This window comes from Osmerus eperlanus, chromosome 20 (assembly GCF_963692335.1).
Source record: "Osmerus eperlanus chromosome 20, fOsmEpe2.1, whole genome shotgun sequence".
NCBI lineage: Eukaryota > Metazoa > Chordata > Actinopteri > Osmeriformes > Osmeridae > Osmerus > Osmerus eperlanus.
This window is the reverse complement of record NC_085037.1, coordinates 13,094,672-13,120,607: the sequence shown is the minus strand read 5'-3', so window position 1 is coordinate 13,120,607 and position 25,936 is coordinate 13,094,672. Positions and strand designations below refer to the sequence as shown.

The 25,936-nt window shown below is 49.0% G+C and overlaps 3 protein-coding genes across 3 annotated transcripts; 1 reads left to right on the top strand and 2 right to left on the bottom strand.

Moving 5' to 3' along the window:
* Positions 1-18: 18 nt before the first annotated feature.
* Positions 19-16,736, bottom strand: zgc:85777 (uncharacterized protein LOC405871 homolog). The gene is made up of 9 exons (XM_062486724.1): positions 16,485-16,736; positions 12,219-12,339; positions 5,808-5,937; positions 5,337-5,443; positions 4,759-4,926; positions 4,458-4,631; positions 3,317-3,478; positions 1,500-1,650; positions 19-566 (listed from the first exon to the last, which is right to left on the bottom strand). Exons 1-9 carry the CDS (start codon positions 16,680-16,682, stop codon positions 476-478), a joined length of 1,302 nt encoding a protein of 433 aa, XP_062342708.1. The 5' UTR covers positions 16,683-16,736; the 3' UTR covers positions 19-475.
* A 176-nt stretch (positions 16,737-16,912) lies between these two features.
* On the bottom strand, positions 16,913-18,441 carry gngt1 (guanine nucleotide binding protein (G protein), gamma transducing activity polypeptide 1). The gene is made up of 3 exons (XM_062486752.1): positions 18,347-18,441; positions 17,857-17,955; positions 16,913-17,450 (listed from the first exon to the last, which is right to left on the bottom strand). Exons 2-3 carry the CDS (start codon positions 17,950-17,952, stop codon positions 17,322-17,324), a joined length of 225 nt encoding a protein of 74 aa, XP_062342736.1. The 5' UTR covers positions 17,953-17,955; positions 18,347-18,441; the 3' UTR covers positions 16,913-17,321.
* Positions 18,442-19,901: 1,460 nt separating this feature from the next.
* tfpi2 (tissue factor pathway inhibitor 2) lies at positions 19,902-22,947 on the top strand. Its single transcript, XM_062486743.1, has 5 exons — positions 19,902-20,078; positions 20,302-20,472; positions 20,691-20,870; positions 21,706-21,879; positions 22,355-22,947. Exons 1-5 carry the CDS (start codon positions 20,009-20,011, stop codon positions 22,438-22,440), a joined length of 681 nt encoding a protein of 226 aa, XP_062342727.1. The 5' UTR covers positions 19,902-20,008; the 3' UTR covers positions 22,441-22,947.
* Positions 22,948-25,936: the final 2,989 nt, after the last annotated feature.

Sequence of the window (25,936 nt, the reverse complement as noted above, 5' to 3'; positions counted from 1 at the left end):
TGTATTGTTGGCCTCACGTACAGATGCCAGATCAAGTTTAATTTAGACAAAAGTGGATTAAAACTGTACATACCGTTCAATGGCTTGAGACTATACTACAAAAAATTACAGGTTCTAAGCAAAGGTTGATCTGACACAACAAGATTACTTCATTTACAGACGTGGTGAATATCAAGTATACCTTGATGAGTCATGTACATCCGAGAGGACGGTTATTGGTTAAGGCGATGAGGGATGAAGCACAAGGCTATATTAATGAATCCTGAATTTACATACGCTACAGAACAGGACCTTACTGTCACTCAGTCTCCCAAGATGGAAACATGCCACTATAAACACATCCCTGGTTACCGTGGCTACAAACCTGATCACAGGACACATGCCCTTATTATTATGTTTCCATGGATTTACTGCTAATAAAATGCACTTCGGGTGACGCGTTCATGAGTAATCATAGTCGTTACATATGATGACATCACTTCCTGGGTAGGGTGTCCATGTATTTGCAGATGATGGCCAGCATGACCTCATCGGCCCCTCCACCAATAGACAGCAGCCTGGAGTCTCTAAACAGAAAACCAGACACAGAACGGGCAATGAGTAACAGTTCTCATTTTTATCTGCCTTATCGAAAACAATGATCACGTTGAATACTTGTTATAACTCTGTTTCTAACAGTGTTTCAGTGGTCAGAGTAAAGGAACGGTCTGGCTGCATCGCAGCAATGGACCTGGTATCTGAATAACCACGTCTCAGATACCAGGCATGGTGCATAATAATAATATTACAGAACAACAATAACATCTCTAACAGTCTCTCAAAATAAAGCCCAAAACTGCCCAAAAAAATAAATCATGGATTTGATTGGGCAGCTGTGCACAGAAGCCTATATCCTTCAAACCAAAATCAAAACTGAATTTCAGGAATTCTATTATGCTGTTGTCGTATATAGGCTAGCTGAAAACTGTCAGTAAGAGAGTTAAGAAATCGAGAACTGATTCTGATACTGATCCTTATTTTAAAATTAATGTTACAAACTATCAGATGTGCATAGACTTAATACCGGTACAGATAACATTTTGAGTAATCAAAATACCCCCCCAGCAGTGCCACTGGGCATACCCCCAAGGTAACATTTACATTTAGTCATTTTTTACGGTCAGTGTGGTTGACCCCTCACCCACCTGTAGAACCTGCTGACCAGAACGTCAGTGTGGTTGATCACCCACCTGTAGAACCTGCTGACCAGAACGTCAGTGTGGTTGATCACCCACCTGTAGAACCTGCTGACCAGAACGTCAGTGTGGTTGATCACCCACCTGTAGAACCTGCTGACCAGAACGTCAGTGTGGTTGATCACCCACCTGTAGAACCTGCTGACCAGAACGTCAGTGTGGTTGATCACCCACCTGTAGAACCTGCTGACCAGAACGTCAGTGTGGTTGATCACCCACCTGTAGAACCTGCTGACCAGAACGTCAGTGTGGTTGATCACCCACCTGTAGAACCTGCTGACCAGAACGTCGTTGGTGAAGCCCATGCCCCCCCAGAACTGCAAGCAACTGTCTCCCAGCTCCCTGCACAGACGCCCCGCCTTCAGCTTAGCCATGGACGCCAGCTTGGTCACATCATTACCTCTGATGAAAAGAGCTGGAGGGAGGAGGGGAGGGAGATTAGGGCAGGGAGAGGGAGGGAGGAGGGGAGGGAGAGTAAGGCAGGGAGGGAGAGAGGGAGGAGGGGAGGGAGGGAGAGTAAGGCAGGGAGGGAGAGAGGGAGGAGGGGAGGGAGGGAGAGTAAGGCAGGGAGGGAGAGAGGGAGGAGGGGAGGGAGGGAGAGTAAGGCAGGGAGGGAGAGAGGGAGGAGGGGAGGGAGGGAGAGTAAGGCAGGGAGGGAGAGAGGGAGGAGGGAGGGAGAGTAAGGCAGGGAGGGAGAGAGGGAGGAGGGGAGGGAGGGAGAGTAAGGCAGGGAGGGAGAGAGGGAGGAGGGGAGGGAGGGAGAGTAAGGCAGGGAGGGAGAGAGGGAGGAGGGGAGGGAGGGAGAGTAAGGCAGGGAGGGAGAGAGGGAGGAGGGGAGGGAGGGAGAGTAAGGCAGGGAGGGAGAGAGGGAGGAGGGGAGGGAGGGAGAGTAAGGCAGGGAGGGAGAGAGGGAGGAGGGGAGGGAGGGAGAGTAAGGCAGGGAGGGAGAGAGGGAGGAGGGGAGGGAGGGAGAGTAAGGCAGGGAGGGAGAGAGGGAGGAGGGGAGGGAGGGAGAGTAAGGCAGGGAGGGAGAGAGGGAGGAGGGAGGGAGAGTAAGGCAGGGAGGGAGAGAGGGAGGAGGGAGGGAGGGAGAGTAAGGCAGGGAGGGAGAGAGGGAGGGAGAGTAAGGCAGGGAGGGAGAGAGGGAGGAGGGGAGGGAGAGTAAGGCAGGGAGGGAGAGAGGGAGGAGGGAGGGAGAGTAAGGCAGGGAGGGAGAGAGGGAGGAGGGAGGGAGGGAGAGTAAGGTAGGGAGGGAGAGAGGGAGGAGGGAAGGGGGAGAGAGAGGAGGGAGGGAAGGAAGGGTAGAGTAAATTGTTTGGAAATATCTCCCTTGTTCAGACACATCTAATAATAAGCAGTTTAAATAAAACAGAAGTGAAAAGGAGAGAGAGAGATGGCTCCAGTGATAAGCGTGGGTTGTTAACATATGCTGTGATCTCGGCAGCCATGGTGGAGCCTGCTAGGGCTGGACCACACAAGCAGTCCATCAACACGTCTGTGAGAAGGAGGAAAGCATGGGAGGAGGAGAGGATGGGGGATGAGAGGAGGAGAGGATGGGGGGGGATGAGAGGAGGAGAGGATGGGGGGATGAGAGGAGGAGAGGATGGGGGCGGATGAGAGGAGGAGAGGATGGGGGGGATGAGAGGAGGAGAGGATGGGGGGGATGAGAGGAGGAGAGGATGGGGGGATGAGAGGAGGAGAGGATGGGGGGGGATGAGAGGAGGAGAGGATGGAGAGAGGGTTGGGTGGCTGCCACATTCAGGCTGTATCCACCAACTGCCAACAGAGGTTGGCGGAGTGTTTCTGAGGCTGGTTAACAGCTCCCAAACCTGACACCGTCATCAGTATTCACACCACGGGCCGAACACGCCAGGCATAACAAGGCACTGGAACACTGCCCAACAGCCAGATGGCCCTCCTTTTCAAAAGGGATAAAAAAAGTAATCATCTGTGCCCTCTCTCTGTCCTAAGTTTAGGTGCATTGGATTTGGGTCCCGTGACGTGCCAGGTGGGCAGAGCTGAGGATTTCCCCCCCAGGTGGAACCAGGAGGGCTGAGTGAGGTGTTTGAGGCAGGGCTGACCTGTGGCGCGGTGCAGAAGCGAGCGGAGCAGCTCCACCTCTGTCTCCAGCTCGGCCAGGCGGAAGTGGACCGTCTGGTGGTAGAGAACGGGCAGCTTGAAGATCTTCCTCTGGCGTGTGTACTGGATGGTCTGCTGGATAACGTTGTCCATCATGGTCAGAACTGGACGGAGGCAGGGAGCAGGGATGTGGGGGAGGAAGGAGGCAGGGATGTGGGGGAGGAAGGAGGCAGGGATGTGGGGGAGGAAGGAGGCAGGGATGTGGGGGAGGAAGGAGGCAGGGATGTGGGGGAGGAAGGAGGCAGGGATGTGGGGGAGGAAGGAGGCAGGGATGTGGGGGAGGAAGGAGGCAGGGATGTGGGGGAGGAAGGAGGCAGGGATGTGGGGGAGGAAGGAGGCAGGGATGTGGGGGAGGAAGGAGGCAGGGATGTGGGGGAGGAAGGAGGCAGGGATGTGGGGGAGGAAGGAGGCAGGGATGTGGGGGAGGAAGGAGGCAGGGATGTGGGGGAGGAAGGAGGCAGGGATGTGGGGGAGGAAGGAGGCAGGGATGTGGGGGAGGAAGGAGGCAGATGGTTAGTGAAGAAAACAACGACAGGGTTCCAGTAGCAGTCCTCTCTGCCCCTACGTGCTTCCAGAGAACTGAGACAGTGTAATAACAGAGGGAGTATGGAGCAGTAAGTGACGGGTGAAATGGACAGCAGTTCAGGTTGTGTGAGTGTGTGTAACAGATCTTTGCAGTCCGTAACAGATCTTTGCAGTCCTCTCTGCCCCTGCGTGCTTCCAGAGAACTGAGACAGTGTAATAACAGAGGGAGTATGGAGCAGTAAGTGACGGGTGAAATGGACAGCAGTTCAGGTTGTGTGAGTGTGTGTAACAGATCTTTGCGTAAGCATCTGTGTTGATACATCCTGATGTCATCAGCTAGCGTCAGGGACTGCTGAGCTGCTGAGCTGGTGTGAGACGAGGACTTCCTGCTCACCAAACGCTTCTATAAACAATGAGACATATTTGGTCTAGAAGAGAGTATTACTCTAGGAAGGGGAGAAGTATTTCTCTGGTACTGGTGTTCCTTGGGAGACAGACTTTCTCAGGAACAGAGGATGTGTTTCTGTGGGAAGTAGGAGAAGGAGGGGGGTCACTTACTATTGGCAACAGCCCAAAGCCTCTCTTCCTGGAACTGAAGCATTTGATAGGTGAAGCCCATCCCCTCCTGGCCAATCATGTTCTTGCAGGGAACGCGGACGTCGTCGAAGAACACCTCGGCCGTGTCAGACGACCTCATGCCCATCTTGTCGATCTTGCGGGCAATGTGGATTCCTGAGAGAGAGAGAGAGAGAGAGGGGAGAGAGGGGGAAATAAAGTTCTGAAAGCTTGAAAAACTATATTCGAAAAAGTTTTGGAAAGTTTTCAAAAAACAAGCTTGGAAAGTTTGAAAAGGTGTCACCAGGTAGATCCATGGGCAGGCAGATGAGGGACTTGTTCTTGTGTGCGGGCCCATCGCTGGTGTTGGCCAGCAGGCACATCCAGTCTGCCTGGGTCCCGTTTGTGGTCCACATCTTCCCTCCACTCACCACAAACTCATCACCCTTCCTCACCGCCCTGGTCCTGATGCCTGGACGACCAGGGGAGGGAGGGACGGAGGGAGGGAGGGAGGGAAGGAGTTGGATGGACAGAAGACCTATGATGTGTACTCCATGAAACATTTTCTCAATGTATTGCCTTATTCAAACTCTGAATGCCATCCAGAATTAAAGATTAGCAGAAACACCATTAGAGGAGCCGTCAAGAGAGCCATGGAGAAGGAGGAGGAGGAGGAGGTGAAGGAGGAGGGAGGAGGAGGAGAAGAAGGAGGAGGAGGAAGAGGAGAAGGAGGAGGGAGGAGAAGGAGGAGGAGAAGGAGGAAGGAGGAGAAGGCAGAGGAGAAGGAGGAAAAGGCAGAGGAGAAGGAGGAGGGAGGAGAAGGAAGAGGAGGAGGAGGAGAAGGGAAGAGAAGGAGGAGGGAGGAGAAGGAGCAGCGCGTACTTGCGACATCAGACCCAGCTCCGACTTCACTCACACCCAGACAGGCCACCTTGTCTCCCAGGATGGAGGGCAGCAGGAACTCCTGCTTCAGCTCTTCTGAACCAAACCTATAGAATGGTCCCCCACACACACACACACATGTACACACACACACAAAGTTCTAGGAAATTCGGTGACATATGAATGTAAAAGACCACAGAGGGTAATCTCCATGGTTACCTGGCCAGGGCGGGGATGGGGGAGGGTAATCTCCATGGTTACCTGGCCAGGGCGGGGATGGGGGAGGGTAATCTCCATGGTTACCTGGCCAGGGCAGGGATGGGGGAGGGTAATCTCCATGGTTACCTGGCCAGGGCGGGGATGGGGGAGGGTAATCTCCATGGTTACCTGGCCAGGGCAGGGATGGGGGAGGGTAATCTCCATGGTTACCTGGCCAGGGCGGGGATGGGGGAGGGTAATCTCCATGGTTACCTGGCCAGGGCGGGGGTGGCCATGTCAGTCTGGACTCCGATGGCCATGGGGATCCCTCCACAGTTGATGTTGCCCAGCTCCTCTGACACTGCAACACTGTAGCTGAAGTCTAGCCCCAGCCCCCCATACTCTGGAGCAGGACACACGCACACACACACACGGTCAGAAGCAGTACACACACACAGAATCTTGGCCTAATTATTGGGGAAATCCTGCTGGGTCTGATCGGACCCTGCTCCCCAGCCCGGATAACAGCCAGCGGGATAACAGGCAGATTAAATACCAGATGGAAGGTGCACCTGGTTGCCACGCGCTGCATTACAGTATGGCACACACAGCACATGTACAGCATGTGGAAAAGGAATTTCTTTGGCTGAGGTGAAGCCTCAGGTCTTTAACGAGCTTCAACCATGAGTCACCACAACCAGAGGAAAGACAAGTAAGAACCCCACATGGATGATCTCTCCATGTGGGGGGGGGATCTCTCAGGAAGACACACCCGCTCTCCTTCCCTTCCTCTGCTGAGGGAGAGATAACCAGGGGGGCCAAACCAGGCTGTCTTCTGAATGACAAACATGAACCCTCCTTGCATGTCTCTCACTGGTCTGGGCCGGTGATGGATCCGGGGGTTTCCAGGACAACCCTAACCCTAATTTGATTGTTTTTGCAGATGTTCTTTTCTCCTTACAGTATCTTTCTGGGAATTTTTCATGCTTTATTGGTCAGTTTTTAAGAGAAGTGTGGGGAAAGAGAGTGAGAGATAGAGAGAGAGAGAGAGAGAAACATTCAGCAATGGCCCCGGGCCAGGTTAGACTCCAGCCTGCTGCGGTGAGGCCTCAGCCATACTCTAGCCTCTCTGGGCACGGCACAGCTAGGAAAAGATAACTTGCACACTGCGCTGACAAATGTACAGCTACTTCTAACTAATTACTTAATACATCCAACCAGACTGTAATGAAATCAGAATACTGTAAATATATAGTTTACACACTGACACTGTTGACAGACTCCCTAACGACCCGTGACTTGGCAGAAAGACAAACAGACTGTAATATTCCACGTCAGATTAAGTAGGAGGCAACAGACAGAAACATCACTCACCAGCAGGGGTCAGAGTCACCTGCCAAGGGGGGGGGGGGGGGGGGAGGGAGGCGGGGGGGCGAGAGAGAGGAAGGGAGGAGAGGGAGGGGGGGAGGAGAGGGAGGGGGGGAGGAGAGGGAGGGAAGGGGTGGAGGGAGAGGGGGGGGGAGAGGGAGGAGAGGGAGGGGGGGGGGAGGAGAGGGAGGGAAGGGGGGGAGGAGAGGGAAGGGGGGGAGGGAGAGGGAGGAGAGGGAGGAGAGGGAGGGGGGGAGGAGAGGGAAGGGGTGGAGGGAGAGGGGGTGGGACGAGAGGGAGGAGAGGGAGGGGGGGAGGAGAGGGAGGGGGGGAGGAGAGGGAGGGGGGCGGTCAGTAAAAGAAACAAGAGAGAGCTGGAGCCTTTTCACCCCCCAGAGAGAAACATCTGCAGCTGGAAATGTTCACACGCTGCGGACGGAGAAGGGGGGGTACAACATCTGGAAGAGCCGGGAAGCTAGGCACAGCAGGGGGGGAGCCAGGCACAGCAGGGGGGAACGTCAACCCTGGCTGTCACCGACGGACCACATGTTCTGTCGTTCCTCCTGGCCTGCCCTGGGCTCAGAGCCCAGCTGCCTCAGTGGGATGTTCAGATGCCGGCATCTCCAAACTAACCCCCTGCAAAGGTCTGACCTGCTGGACCACTGGTCTGGAGGGTAGAGGAGAGGGAGGGACCTGCTGGACCACTGGTCTGGAGGGTGGAGGAGAGGGAGAGACCTGCTGGACCACTGGTCTGGAGGGTGGAGGAGAGGGAGGGTGGAGGAGAGGGAGGGACCTGCTGGACCACTGGTCTGGAGGGTGGAGGAGAGGGAGGGACCTGCTGGACCACTGGTCTGGAGGGTGGAGGAGAGGGAGGGTGGAGGAGAGGGAGGGACCTGCTGGACCACTGGTCTGGAGGGTGGAGGAGAGGGAGGGACCTGCTGGACCACTGGTCTGGAGGGTAGAGGAGAGGGAGGGACCTGCTGGACCACTGGTCTGGAGGGTGGAGGAGAGGGAGGGACCTGCTGGACCACTGGTCTGGAGGGTGGAGGAGAGGGAGGGTGGAGGAGAGGGAGGGACCTGCTGGACCACTGGTCTGGAGGGTGGAGGAGAGGGAGGGACCTGCTGGACCACTGGTCTGGAGGGTGGAGGAGAGGGAGGGTGGAGGAGAGGGAGGGACCTGCTGGACCACTGGTCTGGAGGGTGGAGGAGAGGGAGGGACCTGCTGGACCACTGGTCTGGAGGGTGGAGGAGAGGGAGGGACCTGCTGGACCACTGGTCTGGAGGGTAGAGGAGAGGGAGGGACCTGCTGGACCACTGGTCTGGAGGGTGGAGGAGAGGGAGGGACCTGCTGGACCACTGGTCTGGAGGGTGGAGGAGAGGGAGGGTGGAGGAGAGGGAGGGACCTGCTGGACCACTGGTCTGGAGGGTGGAGGAGAGGGAGGGACCTGCTGGACCACTGGTCTGGAGGGTGGAGGAGAGGGAGGGTGGAGGAGAGGGAGGGACCTGCTGGACCACTGGTCTGGAGGGTGGAGGAGAGGGAGGGACCTGCTGGACCACTGGTCTGGAGGGTGGAGGAGAGGGAGGGACCTGCTGGACCACTGGTCTGGAGGGTAGAGGAGAGGGAGGGACCTGCTGGACCACTGGTCTGGAGGGTGGAGGAGAGGGAGGGTGGAGGAGAGGGAGGGACCTGCTGGACCACTGGTCTGGAGGGTGGAGGAGAGGGAGGGACCTGCTGGACCACTGGTCTGGAGGGTGGAGGAGAGGGAGGGTGGAGGAGAGGGAGGGACCTGCTGGACCACTGGTCTGGAGGGTGGAGGAGAGGGAGGGACCTGCTGGACCACTGGTCTGGAGGGTGGAGGAGAGGGAGGGACCTGCTGGACCACTGGTCTGGAGGGTAGAGGAGAGGGAGGGACCTGCTGGACCACTGGTCTGGAGGGTGGAGGAGAGGGAGGGTGGAGGAGAGGGAGGGACCTGCTGGACCACTGGTCTGGAGGGTGGAGGAGAGGGAGGGACCTGCTGGACCACTGGTCTGGAGGGTGGAGGAGAGGGAGGGTGGAGGAGAGGGAGGGACCTGCTGGACCAGATGCCGGCATCTCCAAACTAACCCCCTGCAAAGGTCTGACCTGCTGGACCACTGGTCTGGAGGGTAGAGGAGAGGGAGGGACCTGCTGGACCACTGGTCTGGAGGGTGGAGGAGAGGGAGAGACCTGCTGGACCACTGGTCTGGAGGGTGGAGGAGAGGGAGGGTGGAGGAGAGGGAGGGACCTGCTGGACCACTGGTCTGGAGGGTAGAGGAGAGGGAGGGACCTGCTGGACCACTGGTCTGGAGGGTGGAGGAGAGGGAGGGACCTGCTGGACCACTGGTCTGGAGGGTGGAGGAGAGGGAGGGGGGGAGGAGAGGGAGGGGTGGGGGAGAGGGAGGGGGGGAGGAGAGGGAGGGGGGGAGGAGAGGGAGGGGTGGGGGAGAGGGAGGGGGGGAGGAGAGGGAGGGGGGGAGGAGAGGGAGGGGGGGGGTTCACGTTGCCTCCTTCAACACATCACCTGACTGATCCGTGCTCTGAAACTCAGAAGAACGGCTCCTAAGCGACCGCTTGATTGGCTGCGTCTCCGCGCGGAGGTCTGAGCCAGCCAATCGTTCTCATCTGTGTCTCCATGACAACTCGCGACGGGACCATGCGCTCCTCACTTGACTGCGATGCCCTGGCACGCTCGTCACGATGTGGTCGCCATGACAACGCTTTCAAGCGAGATCCCAACTCACACACACATGGGTTGATAATCTCCGTGGGGGGGAGGGGGGACTTGGCAGTGACCTTTGACCTCTCATGAAGGAACAGGAAGTAAAGTGGAGGAACGCCAAGCCCCACCCACAAGATGGAAGACAAGGTCAACATTGGAGTATGCTTGGTGGTCTCTCTCATTGGATGCCCCGACAGCCATACCCCTGCCAACACTTCCCGTGCGGCTGTTAAAAAACAATCCTGCTTTTTCCTCCGACGGACTGGAGAGTGAAGGGCCAGCAGTCCTGGTCTGGAAATACAATCATGAACATCATTTTAGCAAATGTTTTCTATTTTATCATTATTATCCAAAGTGACGTACAGTCCAAGGGGGGTGGGATTTAAACCTGTGACCTCAAACTGCAGTCAAAATGCTCTGACCGCCGGGCTGCATCCACCCCGGCCTACAATAACAAGTTCTGGACGGAGGTGGGTTCTGACAAGACTGCTCGTTACGATGATGAACTGCCTGGGCTGAGAGAGGCCAAGAGAACAGAACAGACCCCTGGTCTTCCCCCCGCGTCAGGTCTCCTATCTGGGCTGATCTGGGAGGGGAGCTGGCGTCTGCTGTGCTGGTTGGAGCCGGTCCACACAGTATCTTCCAAGGAACTGGGCTTTCATAAGACGACCCCCACTACAAAGCTACACCATTCCTGCAGGGCTGGAGAGAGATACTCACAGCTACAACTGCCCAGAAAGACATTCCAGGATGACAGAGGAAAGTTTTCAGGGTTGTTCAGGAGTGTTTCAGTGAGAGCCAGTCATCCTGAGAGCTGTGTTTCTAGGCAGGATCTCTGCGTCATCACAGTTGCAATTTGAGGTTACTGCCGGGCTGAATTACTCCCTAATTCAGATGTTCCCTCGTCTCCTGTGAGGTCATTTCCTGTCCAGGTCACAGCTCCTCTCCTCTTGATGCTGCTCCTGATAGGTGTCATCCAGATCACTCTTCATCTGTTCCAGACGGACTCCTCTCACAGTCGACTGTGTTCGTCAGTGTTCCTGCATTGTAAAGCATCTCTGAGGCTGTTCTGTACGAGGCCTGCTGGGTGTGGACATGACATGCATCACGTTCTAAAGTGCTTACATGTCTACATTGTTGTTGTTTGTAAAAGCATGTTGATATTGTTTATATTATGTTAACTATATGTCCATTGTGTGTGTGTATATGTATTATTATTTTATTTTTCTTCTTTCCATTACTTTAATTTCATTACTTTGTCTATTTCTGCTGCTGTAACGCCCACATTTCCCCGCTTGGCGATTAATAAAGCGTTACCTTTTTAAACACGCACGTCCATTCAAGGGTAATAACCTTGATAAATAACTTGATTCAGCACTTGAAAGGGGAAACAAAAGACCCAGCAAGTCAGAATTTTCTACCTTACAGAACACGACTAGTTTAAATGATGTGTCCTTCACGTCTTACCACCACGAGTGTTCGCATTAAACACAAGCGGCGTAGCGGCGCAGTTTATATCATACAAGGTTACCCATTTGGCCCTCTGCTAATCTGCTATGAGACAGCATCGTTCTATTCTAATCCTGTATACTAATGCTCCAGGCCTCAACACTCAGCACTTTGTAATGCACTCCCTCCCGGTTCTTATCTACAGATTTAAAAAGCATATCTCCCCAAAAGGAACGACCCTGAGCCTTCACTGCAGTGCCCTGCTTCATTCCCAAACGCTGGAATTGGGTTTGTGTCGTGTTTACGGTGTATCTTGGCTTTCTTTCTTGCTGAGTTACGCACAAAAATATGTGGTGAAATTGTCTGTTGTCAGGGTTTCATTCCTTGTACACAGCGGGTGGCCTTCTAGAAACTAACCATGTGTTTACTTCGTGTTGCGGTACCGTTAAACCGAGCCAACGGCATGGCCCATTTAAGGCAGAGATGTTAGCGCGCCTCAAAACGTACATTTACCAAGTCCACAAACTAAACATTCGGAAAACTTCGCTTGCGAAACTAATGATTCTTTAAGATTCATAAGATAATTTTGTCTGGTGCTGTGGTTGTCATTAAATGAAACCCTGCTCTCTCAGATACAAAAGCTAGCCTTTGTTCCAACTCTGATAAGGAACGAAGGCGTGAGTTTGACACCTGCGGCGTCGAGCCCATTAATGTCACTCTGCTACCTTTCCCACTACACAACGCAGAGCTACAAAAGACTTCCGGTTGAAAATTTTTAAATCCACTATTCTCCACATTGACACGGAACAGATTCAGTGTCTCGATTGTATAAAACGAGCTGTCCTCTCCCCTCACATAACGGTGAAGAGGCGAGCATCGGCAAAGTTCAGGTTTGTTTTAATAAGGTAAATGGCAGCTGAGGGCAGATGTAAGTGTCGTCGCGTCGCACGTCAGTGTCGCTTCCTCCCGATCTTCTACCTACTGGGATTCGAAACCCGAGACCTCTCACTTACGAACTTGACTGCCACTTTTATACACATCCGTTCAACCAGCTACGCCACGGAAAAGCTAGCGGTATTTATACAGAGGAGTGAGTTGAACAAGTTCAACTCTGTTACAGATGCATACCGACAGGCTTGTTGACTCCCAGGAATCCAGCGTTGCCCAGGACCTTGAAGACCTTGTGAGCAGGGAACATCCCCTCAGCTTCCCACTGGTCCACATATGGGTTAATCTCCTGGTCAATGATCTGGGAGAGACAAACACACTTTAGAAAAATACACATCTCTGTGTGTGTGTTTAAGCAGGTGTGAGTTTTTTAAAGCGTTTCTGCTCTGTCAATATCTGCCTGCCTCCTTATTAGTCTGTCAGCAGGTCTGTGTACTTGTACAGGCGGTGTGCCTGCAATATTGCCGTCCCACTAATGAATGACAAATATAAAAAGCTTATCTCTCCCCTGACAGTATTCAGGGAAATTGCTGGCCATTAGGCTGTCTCCATTCACAGCGTGTGGAAGTGTGAATGAAGGAAGAAGCCACGGTATCTTTGGACATGCCCGGCAATCCTGCTGTGTTCTGTTTTGTGCAAACTGTGTCTCTCTGTAATCTCGTGTCGGCAGACTTCTGGCCGCATGTGTGTGTGGTGTGTGTGTGTAATATAGGTCAGTACGCCATGACAAGAGGGGGATGTTATCAAACATGATACAGCCCACATACTGGGATGGTCAAATGTTCTGTTTTCTGGTGGGGACAACCAGCATACACATGGAACCATGACAGAACTGGATAAGCAAGACATTTCCAGCCACAGATGGGCAGTCAGACCCCCTTTCAGGACCTCAGCGCTAGCAGTCAGACCCCCTCTCAGGACCACAGCGCTAGCAGTCAGACCCCCTCTCAGGACCTCAGCGCTAGCAGTCAGACCCCTTCTCAGGACCTCAGCACTAGCAGTCAGACCCCCTCTCAGGACCTCAGCACTAGCAGTCAGACCCCCTCTCAAGACTTCAGCGCTAGCAGTCAGACCCCCTCTCAGGACCACAGCGCTAGCAGTCAGACCCCCTCTCAGGACCTCAGCGCTAGCAGTCAGACCCCTTCTCAGGACCTCAGCACTAGCAGTCAGACCCCCTCTCAGGACCACAGCGCTAGCAGTCAGACCCCCTCTCAGGACCTCAGCGCTAGCAGTCAGACCCCTTCTCAGGACCTCAGCACTAGCAGTCAGACCCCCTCCCAGGACCTCAGCACTAGCAGTCAGACCCCCTCTCAAGACTTCAGCGCTAGCAGTCAGACCCCCTCTCAGGACCACAGCGCTAGCAGTCAGACCCCCTCTCAGGACCTCAGCGCTAGCAGTCAGACCCCTTCTCAGGACCTCAGCACTAGCAGTCAGACCCCCTCTCAGGACCTCAGCACTAGCAGTCAGACCCCCTCTCAAGACTTCAGCGCTAGCAGTCAGACCCCCTCTCAGGACCTCAGCGCTAGCAGTCAGACCCCCTCTCAGGACCTCAGCGCTAGCAGTCAGACCCCTTCTCAGGACCTCAGCACTAGCAGTCAGACCCCCTCTCAGGACCTCAGCACTAGCAGTCAGACCCCCTCTCAAGACTTCAGCGCTAGCAGTCAGACCCCCTCTCAGGACCTCAGCGCTAGCAGTCAGACCCCCTCTCAGGACCTCAGCGCTAGCAGTCAGACCCCCTCTCAGGACCTCAGCGTTAGCAGTCAGACCCCCTCTCAGGACCTCAGCGCTAGCAGTCAGACCCCCTCTCAGGACCTCAGCGCTAGCAGTCAGACCCCCTCTCAGGACCTCAGCACTAGCAGTCAGACCCCCTCTCAGGACCTCAGCACTAGCAGTCAGACCCCCTCTCAAGACTTCAGCGCTAGCAGTCAGACCCCTTCTCAGGACTTCAGCGCTAGCAGTCAGACCCCTTCTCAGGACTTCAGCGCTAGCAGTCAGACCCCCTCTCAGGACCTCAGCGCTAGCAGTCAGACCCCCTCTCAGGACCTCAGCACTAGCAGTCAGACCCCCTCTCAGGACCTCAGCGCTAGCAGTCAGACCCCCTCTCAGGACCTCAGCGCTAGCAGTCAGACCCCCTCTCAGGACCTCAGCGCTAGCAGCATGAGTCACTGAGAGGAGGACTGCCTGGAAGGACTCCCCCTCGGGGAGAAGACTCCCTGGGGAGTCAAGACAGATCCCCGCATCAGCACTGACCCCCGCATCAGCACTGACCCCCGCATCAGCACTGACCCCCGCATCAGCACTGACCCCGGGTCACCGGCCGAAACCACAGAACCTACAAGGAACCTGGGAAGCTTTATGGAAAAGGTCTGATCTGCTCGTGCTTCACTGTGGTTATTCAGCCGGATCAGGTTCCATCGCTATCCTACCATCTTTATCCTGTTGTAGAATGGAAATGATTAGTGTAGGCCTAATACTGATGCACTGGTAACTTTGATTGGAAATCAGTGCATCACTGGTTCCACCCGGGGGCCTTGAAAATGGCAATAAAACTCAAAATGGATGTTATGCAAAAGGACCTTAAAAAATAAAATAAACAGGGCTGGGACCTTTTAGACTAAAACAATTAAGTGCTGCCTTCAAAAAACTGCTACATGTTCCAGAGTTAACTCTGCTCTCTGCGCCATTATAGCTGTTAATATCGTTCTAATGCACCAGCACCTTTAATGGCCAACAGTCAAAACACCCTTGACAAACTTGACAATAATTCTGCTTTCAAGCTTTCCCACTGAGCACAATACCTCTCCCATGGCAAGTAGAGATAATTAAAACCTACCATTAATTTATTTATTTTTTTATTTTTACATCAAATGGGTTATTTATTCAAACAAAGATACATTCTGTGCTCAAACCACTATCAGCTTCTATGAGTCATTTATTATAATGGGTTTTGTTTTAATTTCAGCAACACTTAATGCTATCTAACTAATGCAAAATGCATCTTCATGTAACAGTTGTAGCCACCTGGCTAGGCTGGAACGGTATTTCCCTGTATAAACCTTGGTCTGTACACTGGTGGGCTTTGAAGGAAAATGTTTTTGTGGGACAGCTTATCGGCTACGAATTCCATCTCTGTTCTCTTCCCAAAACACACAGTACTAAGTTAGCCAAATACCCTTCCCAGCCAAGAAAAATCTTCAGTGTTCTACAAAACGGAAAGTTGTGAAGATGAACAACCTCTATCTGGGCATAAATATTATACAGGCCTGCCCTACAGTATCCATCAGATAATAACCTGATAATTCTTCCGTGTTACCCAGCACGCAAGCATCATACGACCAAAGGAAGGCGGACGAAAGGAAGATCTTTACAGGAACTTTAGGCCTAACTGTAGTAATTGATATGTTATTATGGCACTGTAGTATTATTATTTATTTTCGCCATAGGCTACATTAATCAGATAGCTAGTGGAATGAACATGTTACTGTTGCTATATACTTACGCAATTGAGATGTTACTGTTGTACTGTAGTATCATTGCTTCACTGTGCCTGGTATCAGAGATGTGGTTGCTTTGAGATGTAGCTAGTAAATACAGTCTGTTCCTTGACTTTGAACACCGAAACACTGTTAGAACAACGTACTTATAATCCTTGATCTTCTGCGGTACTTTCGATATCCACCGTTTGTATGTCGCTTTAGATAAAAGCATGCGGCAAATGAATCCAAAGTAAAAATTAAATGTACAGGTCTAACAGGACCTTGAATCCTTAAAGCTTGTTGCTTGGTGTTGATGTTGACAACCAGAACAATGATTTGACATAGCAGAGCTGAGAACTACACGTGGGGATGAAACTGAATCCCCTTTTATATTTCCCCCGTGATTTCAATGTTGGTCAACCTTTCCTCTCTAATCCTTTCATTTACCAAAATCTTTTTGTTTTCACATCCTAAATGGACTTTAAGTAGGCCAGTATATGACCACTGTGTAGGGACTACACATGGAATACACATTTTCGTATAAACATGGTTTGATACCAAGCTTGTCAACAATATTTAAAACTAAAGAAAAACTATACTAACACTAAAGAAACTTCCAAGTTACGATCCCATGTAGAATTCCCTCACCACCGAACGTCAGATCAACCTTGGGCTAATGCCATTATTGCTTTATATAATTTTAGTTTATTGCCCTTGTGTGCAGATATTGTTATTCAACACTGACCTCTCACCTACTTAATGTTACTGTTACTACGTCAGGTGCCTAAGGTTATAGAAAGTCAAAATGGAGTGTGTTCGATTGTTTTTGCATTGTGAGTACCTCTAATGCATGGAACATTTCATGGCCGTTTGTTTTAACCGGAGTTTTTATTAGCAAGCTAGCCAAGCAAGCTATACTGTTGCTGAAGTTAGCAAGAAAGCTAGGCTAGCTAGCTAGTTGTGTTCATACCTTTCTGAGGGAGTCCTTCAGCGCAAAGTGCTCCTGAGTATATAGCAAATGATCTCCCGTTGTCTCAGGAGCACTGCTGGGTTTGGGCTTGGTTGATACTTTTTCAGATAACGTCCGTACTAAGCCAACCGACGTAAATTTGTAGAAATTGCGGTTAGCTAAGAAATTCATTCTCAGCGCTCCTTCACGAAGAGCCATGTTTACTTTCTGCACGACGATTCCTCGCTGGTGACTTGCACATGCGCATTGGGTCGCTACACAACAACAGTCGGTGATCAAGTCAGTGGAGCTGAACGGTAAAACAATAGGCCCTACATTTATAAGGAAGTATTTCAAAATAATGTTTTGCTTAGGCTATGCTTACACTCATTGACAACAGTGATATCAGCTGTAATATTACAAATAAAAACAGTCAGGGTAAATTACAGTGGTTGTAAACAAGCTCATTTAATAACATCGGGTTTTACCCATTAATAGCCTAAAACATGGCTTGACCTTCAGTCTAGAGATGGACCAAAAAGGGACAGATTAGCACTTTAAAAGACCATATAGCAAATCTCTTGACAAGAATTCCTCAAAACCACTTTTTTTATTGCATCACTTTGGGGGTAGAAAGGAAATACAAAGTTATAATACTTAAAGTAGCCTAGAGCAGACCGAAGAAAAAATGTTTACAGTTGGGGGAGGAGGGGGGGGGGGTAAGAAACGTATTTACAAGGTAATATATTAATTGTTTTAATTTTTTTCTTGGTAAGCAATTGGTGCTCCGATGTTTCAGTAAAATTGGCTGGAGAATTTCCCTGGGCGTTAGAGAGGGTTTTGGGAGGTGAGAAGCTTCTAGCAGACAACACATCCACCCTTCAGTTCCTTGAAGGGGTTCTTGTCCTCTGCGATGCCTTTGACCAGGGTGTCCTCCTCCACTCCAGCCTGAATGTAGTCCTTCACTTCCTCACAGCACTTGGAAACCTGCCATGGCAACAACCAGCAACATTTACATTACATTACATTTAGCAGATGCTCTTATCCACAGCGATTTACAGTAAGTACAGGGATATTCTCCCCGAGGCAAGTAGGGTGAAGTGCCTTGCCCAAGGACACAACGTCATTTCGCACGGCCAGGAATCGAACCGGCAACCTTCTGATTAACAGCCTGACTCCTTAACCGCTCAGCCACCTGACCCCCAACACATCAAGTCACTAATATTTGCTAACTACATCACAGTTATCATGAACAACAATCACACACTAAAAGTGTGGTGTCAAGTTGGTGATATAGCGACAGGTGTGCCTGTCATAGAATGTCAAGCACATGCTCTCACTAAATGGATAAAACTAGTTCTCAGTTCCGACACTTCAGCAGTTTGGAACTTACCAATGCCCTTTCAGTTTTAGTTTCTTTTTTGAGCTGGTCTACTTCCATTTTTGCCTTGTCCAAGTCCGTCAAATCATCCATGTTGATGACAGGCATGGTCTATGGAAGAGAAAGGGCAGTATTGCATGCTATCAGAATGAGTTCAGACAGACAGAAATATCCACTTTCATTAAGGATGGTCTGACTCACAAATATGAATGTGACTACACCATCTCAGATTTAGCTGATAAACTGAATTGCAGATACTGAAATATCTTGAGGCTTTACAGGAGTACTGTAAAGCCTGTTTACTGTTAAGAAAATACTGTATCCCTCTACCATTGTCATGACTGATACATGTTATACTATGAATTGATAAAGATATATACTTAATAAATCTATACTAATCTTCCAGGAAAGAAAATCACTCAGTATTCAATATTTATCAAGATATATGGATAAATATATACTTAATAAATATGAATCTACTTGTGAAAAGAAAATGACTCACCGCTGCTCACAGGGAGATGTGTTCTTCCCTGCAAAACTTCGAAATAATCCCTGTCCTCTCCCTCAATCCGGGTTATAAAGTAATCTGTATAAAACAGTTTTAATCTCTTAATCAGATTATTTCAAGACCTTTTATTTCATCCAGACAGTTTCTTCTGTATCTGAAGTACTGTTGATAGAAAAAGGTAATTTAACTGGTGACAGCATATGATTCTGGTCAAATGTTTGGCTGTTTTATTTTACTAGAAAGACTAAGATGAAGGTTACTTCATAAAAGATATTCATCTTCCCTGCCCTGTATCAGATATGGGTCAAGGGGAGGGACACTGTGATGAGAAGGTTAATCCGTGTTTACTCCACACCTGTCACAGTGAAGGATACACCATTGTCTCAGATGTAACAACCGCAGCAATTATTTGCCAGATTATATAAGTGTTGTTAGTTTGCAATCAAAGGAACGCACACGGCACGTGCATCACGGAACACCTAAACCCTCAGAAAGTGAAATAGTCAAAACGTGTAGAACATCTTCACGTTCTGATGAGTATTCTGATGATAATTAGCATTTAACAGCATTAACTGACTGTTATTGATGCTTAACATTATGTTTTGCAATGGTCACATTGTTTACAGAGCCTCGATTTTTTTTCTTTACTACTGAACATTGATTTATAATTGCAGTTGCATACCGCTTGTACCACTTAGCCTCACTGAGAAACGAGTGGGCACTGGGCAGGCTTTTCAGTTGAGCATTCAATAATTGGCATAGGTTGGTTTAAGGTTACTGCGTGCGAAGCGGAAGCACTGGTGAATAACAGTACAGCCAAGATTGTTGTGAAATAAATTCGCTGAAAGTTCAGGATCGTTACAGTCTTACAGAAATAAAGACATTAGAGCTTAGATGCGGGGAGTCAGGTGTCTGAGCGGTTAGGGAATTGGGCTAGTAATCCGAAGGTTGCCGGTTCGATTCCCGGCTGTTCCAAATTACGTTGTGTCTTTGGGCAACTTCACCCTACTTGCCTCGGGGAGAATGTCCCGGTACTTACTGTAAGTCGCTCTGGATAAGAGGTCTGCTAAATGTAAATGTTAGATGGGATGTGTGTTTAGAGGACTTGAGGGTGACACCATAGGAAGGGGACAAGCCCTTCTTCTTACACAACATGGTATTTCCTTGGAGATAAAGCAATATTTGGTAGCGTGAAAAACGACAAATGGGCTTTGTATGTCAGTCTACATCTGTTTTCAATCCGAAATGAATGGAAAAGACCACAAGTTGACAATGAGCTGTAAAGCAAGACAAAACCGTGATGATCCGTCTCTTAATCACCGTGAATCTTCACCCGCCCGCCATTCTCAAACCGTCATTCCACAAAATTGGTTCCCAGGTGGCATATAGCCTTCTAGTAGGGGCCAAATTACTTTCATTCGCAATTCATCACACCTTTGGCTTTACGCCAGATAAACATTGCGTAAATAAATGTCTGTGTACGTGATGACGTTCTGAAGTTCATCACCATATCCATATTACAGTAATGTAGCCAGTTTTTTTCAATAGCCTACATGAGTCATTATAGCCCTCCCATAAATTCCCATGGGAAAACTTTACACGAGTATAAGACAGCGCTCTGAGAGTCGTCGTGCGTAAAAGTTCCAACTAACCAAAATGGAGTCTGTCTTAGTGGTTATCTCGCTCCTCTCGACACTTTGTCACGTTTTCGCCGTTCAACCAAAAGGTAAACCTTATCATATTCCTAACCTAATTAAATCACAATAGACGTGTTTGCGATGAAGTGTGTCGTTCTACTCGCTGAAAGCCAATTGCCGTTATCAGGGGCAATGGGCGTCGACGTTAAAGCTATTCTCTTATTTATATACTGCCTTAATGTTTCTAGCGTACGCTAACTTTTTAAATGTAATATCGTATAAGCAACCAACATGCTGTTTGTTCCCCACCAGAGGTTTGTCTTCTACAGTTGGACGAGGGACCGTGCAAAGGTGATGTCCAACGTTTCTACTACAACACTATCACTCAGAAGTGCGAGGACTTCAGCTATGGAGGGTGCGCTGGAAACGCCAACAACTTCATTACTTTTCAGGAGTGTCAGAAAACCTGCTGGAAGATACCAAGTAAGCATTTTAAGCAAATACATCACACTTGTGTAGGTTTAGCCTACTAAAAGTTAGGGTTTATTTCCGATTTGCGGGTAAATCTTTGAAACGTTTTAAGAGAAAGTAAAGCAACCGCCAACAACACACACCATCTCTAAACCAAAACAAACGTAAAGTTTGTACATCCAAACCCTAACTGATGTGATTGTATCACTATCTCCCCCTCTCGCTCTCAGAGATTCCCCAGATCTGCAGGTTTCAGAAGGAGGAGGGCCCTTGCAGAGCGCTCCTCCAACGCTACCACTTCAACATGACCACCATGCAATGCCAACCCTTCAATTATGGGGGATGTCAAGGAAACAACAACCGCTTCGATGATGCGCAGTCCTGCATGGAGTACTGCAGGCCGCGGAAAAGTATGTCGGCAGGGGAGGTGTGGGTGGGAATTACAGTTACACAATGGAGAAACAATGTACTTGCACGGAAGAGTTTACGGTTGTGTAAGAACGGTGTGCGAGCACTGATGTAAAGTGTTATGTGAAACGTCTGCCATTGAAGCAGAAAGGAGTTTGGCTTTACTGTAAAAAACAAACAAACAAACGTTACCGTTTCAAGGTGGATGAAATCAAACATTTTTCACGTAACACTTTAATTATTCTTCATAAAAATCTTACAAAGGGTGTATTTTTTAATGCAGCCATTCTCCATTTTAGAAGTTTAACTACAGTTGCATCAGCAGTATCCTCAATGTGCTGTTGTGTGACAGAAAATAAGATTATTTCTCTTATTTTTTTGTTTAAATGAGATGAGATGCATGGAAGCTCATTTTATATAACTTCAAGTGAGAGCGAAGGATTTAAAGAACTAGAAGAGGATGCAACCGAAATAAGATCGGATATGGCTTATCATCCTGACTAAATTGGTCCATTTGTGGGGAAAAATACCATATTAGAACCTCACTAGAACATGTAATGACTGAGGAGAGTGTTTCAGGAAATGGGGGAACAATGCTGGTGAGAGTCAACGTCCATTTGTCTCTCAGGCTACCAACCTCCAACCAACTTCCCTAAATACAAGAACATTGTCAATTTCTCAGAAAACAATTTAATTTCTCTGTCATTGTTCTGCGCTCCTCTCGTTTCAACATGTCACACCTCTGTAACTTCAAAAAACATAATAATTGTGATAACGACTCCTTCGAAGAGCCAAAGAACCCCTCTCTCTGTAACAGCTGATTGTTGTGTTCCTCAGCCACCTCAGTGCTGTGTCTGGGTCCGCTGGATGTTGGGCCTTGTTCCGCCTCCATCCCTCGCTACCACTACAGCTCACTCACCAAGACCTGCGAGCAGTTCCTTTACTCTGGCTGTGGGGGGAGCAGCAACAACTTTGTCTCCAGGCAAAGCTGTTTGGACGTCTGTGTTCTCCGTGAGTATCTTGCCGCTGGATCCTGTCCTCTGTACACACTGCTGCAGACCCAGTCCATGCATGGTTACTGTTACACGCTGCCAACCGCCTGTTGTAGGCCCGAGCACCACCACAGCTGCAATCTCCTTTTAGAGAGATTGATCTCCTGTAATGATCTTAATTCAGTTGGAATGTTGGAATGTTTTTTGAAGGCAGTCTAGCGAATATTCTTTTTTGTCACCTTTAAATGACAGTAAACACACCCCTCTTCTGCCATCCTAACATCCTGCATGCTTGCACAACAATTGATGGTACATAATCTCTGCATAATCTCATAATCGACGCCTGCACAACAAATTGCAGGCGTCAAACGGTGATGTGACACGACAAATGGCGGCTGCTCAAAATCTCTTTGTGGTGTGTTGTGTGTGTTACGGACTGTTGTCCAGATGTGTGTCAGGTGAGTGTGTGATCATGCTTGTGTTCTTGGTTCCAGGAGGACAACCACGGAAAACCAGGCCGTTTGGTAGACGATCTCTCAGGAAGAAGAATATGAATAACGTGCGGGTGTTTAGCGTCTGATTTGTGTGAGCAATTACAACTTGGGCAAGTATTTGCCTAACACTGACAAGTCTAGCACTGATTGCGCAGCTTCCACTCTGCTAAATAATTTGTACTGTTTTGACCTGTGGCCTACACTACTATTACAGTTAGCTGTTATGTACAGTTGAAAATGGTGGTTGAAACAGTTTTGGACAAAATGGTGGATGAAAAACTCAATGTGAATCTAATTCCAAATGCAACATTTCTGTTGGTTTGTTCTCTGAAGACGTGTGTGGTGACACATACGTACATTATAGTCTGTGGTAGCTTTGTTTGTATTGATTGTGTAATATACAAGTCTAATACATGTCTACTAATGTAAACCTGCTTAAATATTTTATAGATCATGTCATATTTATGTATTTGTATGGTATTTTATTTTTACGTAATCAGTTTTTTTAAATGATTGACAACAACCATTGGTTAACTGCATTTGTATATGTCATAACATATTTTGTATAAAATAAAACAAATTGTCTCTTTTCACCTTTTGTTTGTCTCGCTCATTGCTTGGTGAGAGAACTCACAGTTTGTGAGCGGCAGTTGAACTCAGTTTGTGAGCGGCAGTTGAACTTTTCTAAACCCTGAAAAGCTTCATCCTCGCCTGGGAGTCAGCCAAGGCCTCGACTCTGCTGAAGGGGACAGTTTTGGGGATTGTACATTCCCCAACTCTCACTTTTGCTCCATCAACAGCACATCCCGCTTCCTCTTAATCTGTCATCCATCCACTTCCATCTTGCTGTGTTTGGCAGAGCAGGCCGGGTCCCAAAGACAGGGCTGGTCAGGAAGGAAGTCATCACAGCAGCTGGGCACAGACCACAGGGCTGATACATTAGGCTGTTGTGAGCTTAGAGGAACATCAACAAGACTGTTTTTATGTAGGTTATTTGTGATGAAAATGTACATGAGACACACAGGACAAATTAGACTGGGATAACTTGCGCCTGTGAGTTTCATGCAACTTTCTGTGATTACACAACTTTAAGATAGTTTTTTTCTTGAACTTACCTCGGTTTCTCTGGAGAGAAAAGTCATTTGATGGTAAGGCAGTGACACACGTTACATTCCAAACAATAAAAAATCACTTCATGACCAAATATTGTTTGAGGGCGGCAGCATCAATGGATGGTGTGACTTCCAGTGTGCGTCTGAGTATTTTTGTTTCATCTCAAACATAAATACACGTTTCATAACCTCCTTTTCATGAAGGTTTTGAAATGAAATGTATCTTCCTTTCTTCTGAATCTGACAACTTGGTACCAACCTGGGTAATTTTCAATCCGCACTCAAAATAGAAAAGTTTTAGGACTGTGATTTTCGTGACAGTAAATATTTATGGAAGCAATCAGAGCTAACTGCCAGCCCATTCAGATATCCTGTAAATAGTATCAAGGTAATGAGACTGTTCTGTGTTCAAGAGCCAAAAGTAAATCATCCATTACTGTTAAACTAGTTTCAGAGAGGACGTCATCGAAACAGAAAATCTATCTGGCCGCAGTTATCTGTCTGTCCCTACGAGAGCAGAGGAGGTGAGATGACTCATCCTGTGAAAATAGGGAATATGAAAAGATTAACAATTAGGGTTTTTGGGGGGGGGGGATATTGACTTCCTTTTATCTTCACTCCAAAGAAAGACCAATCACAGTAACAAATATTTGTACGTTGAAAATACATCGCTTCTTCCTGTCATTTTGCCGGTAGATATTTCACCGGGCAAGCAGCCATGACAAATGGCCAAGTCTCTGCTTTTACCCGCTAGTTAATTTTCAATTACAAAAAACCTTTGAGTTGGAAATTATGAATTGTTGTGGCAGCGGAATTCAGACTGATAATTAAAGATTTGGTGCAGATTCAGAGTGTTCAGATACCGCACTAGATACTGTATTAGTCACAAGACATTAGGTAAGGAAATTTACCCATCATTTACTGTTTTAATTAATAGATTTTCATGTGGATGCATGAGAGAACAAACGTTCCAGTCAGTCCACTACGCACATGTTTAACAGTGCCGGCTAATAACTTTTAGCTTTCATAAAAATCTTCAGAAGCCTGCTCTAATCTTGATATATTTGAACACTTTGACCCTGTGTACATTTGCATTGATTTGTGAATTCATTATAGAATCAGTGGATTCAATGTGTATGTTGTGAACGATAAAGTGCATACCAGCATGCTGTCATTAATAACATGCCATCTATATACACTGTACACATGTGAAGTCTGTCTGCTGCATCCCATAGACATGGCTCTGAAAATGGCTCCCAATGCAATCTAGGAGGGAGAGAAATAAGTAGAGAGAGAGGAAGGGAGGGAGGAAGGAAGGAAGGAAGGAAGGAAGGAGGGAGGGAGGGAGGGAGGGAGGGAAAAAGAGAGAGGGAGAGAGCGGGAGAGAGAGGGGAGAGGGGGAGATAGAGGGGGAGAGAAAGACACTGAGCATGTTGGGCGCCCCCTGGTGGCGGGTTAAATGTTCACCACAGCCCAGAAAATAACAAAGATGCTCTTTCAGGACCGAATTCCTGTGTTTTTGGTTTTGGGCTTTAATATTTGAGATTAGAATTAGCAATGGTTAGATAATCCTTTGCAGTATAATACAATACTAAGCTGGGCTCACCCCCCCCTGGCTGACTGGTGGAAGACATGTTTTTGTGGAGCTCAGATCAGCTATGTCACGTTCCCCAGTGGTGTGGATAAGTGTCGTTATGAATCAGGGTGGGAAGGGTGTGGACCTGGTGGTGTTACATTGCTGCACCATGTCCATCTATCACATGGGAGGACCCACAGTTGTTTGACCGTTTTCCACATGACCTCAGATGTTTGGCAGCATTGAAGCATAAACAGCCACTGGGTGGAGATCCAAGTTCACATATTACAAACTACCCGGCGAAATTTGCTGCCCTGTTCTTGATTCACATTTACATTTAGTCATTTAGCAGACGCTCTTATCCAGAGCGACTTACAGTAAGTACAGGGACATTCCCCCGAGGCAAGTAGGGTGAAGTGCCTTGCCCAAGGACACAACGTCAGTTGGCATGACCGGGAATCGAACTGGCAACCTTCGGATTACTAGCCCGATTCCCTCACCGCTCAGCCACCTGACTCCCATTCAGATTCAGATTCAGACTGCTCAATTCACCCTGAAGGGTGTAACTCAGCCGTTGAATAAACTTTCCATTCTCCCAGATTCTCCAAGAACAAGGAAAGGTCTTGGTTGGTTTATGATGAGCCAATGGGGAGGTGGGTAGCCAGTCAAAGTATCAGTCTATTGGCTGCTCAGTGTTACTCAGTGACAAGTCTAAACCAAACAAGCTGCAGAGTGTTCTGGCTCTCAGTCGCTTCCCCCCCTCCTCATGGACCCACCAGAACCTCCCTGTGTCTCTGCTGCCTCGTTCACCAGAACCTCCCTGTGTCTCTGCTGCCTCGTTCACCAGAACCTCCCTGTGTCTCTGCTGCCTCGTTCACCAGAACCTCCCTGTGT

Bases quoted from the DNA above. Each gene is read 5' to 3' on its own strand.
- zgc:85777 (XM_062486724.1), bottom strand. From the start codon at position 16,682: ATGGCTCTTCGTGAAGGAGCGCTGAGAATGAATTTCTTAGCTAACCGC. The intron at 5,444-5,807 runs GTAACCATGGAG...ACCATTCTATAG, and splicing joins GCCACCCCCGCCCTGGCCAG to GTTTGGTTCAGAAGAGCTGA. The intron at 4,927-5,336 runs GTACGCGCTGCT...CTGGTCGTCCAG, and splicing joins AGCTGGGTCTGATGTCGCAA to GCATCAGGACCAGGGCGGTG.
- tfpi2 (XM_062486743.1), top strand. From the start codon at position 20,009: ATGGAGTCTGTCTTAGTGGTTATCTCGCTCCTCTCGACACTTTGTCAC. The intron at 20,871-21,705 runs GTATGTCGGCAG...TGTGTTCCTCAG, and splicing joins GTACTGCAGGCCGCGGAAAA to CCACCTCAGTGCTGTGTCTG. The intron at 21,880-22,354 runs GTGAGTATCTTG...TCTTGGTTCCAG, and splicing joins TTTGGACGTCTGTGTTCTCC to GAGGACAACCACGGAAAACC.
- gngt1 (XM_062486752.1), bottom strand. From the start codon at position 17,952: ATGCCTGTCATCAACATGGATGATTTGACGGACTTGGACAAGGCAAAA. The intron at 17,451-17,856 runs GTAAGTTCCAAA...TTGCCATGGCAG, and splicing joins CTAAAACTGAAAGGGCATTG to GTTTCCAAGTGCTGTGAGGA.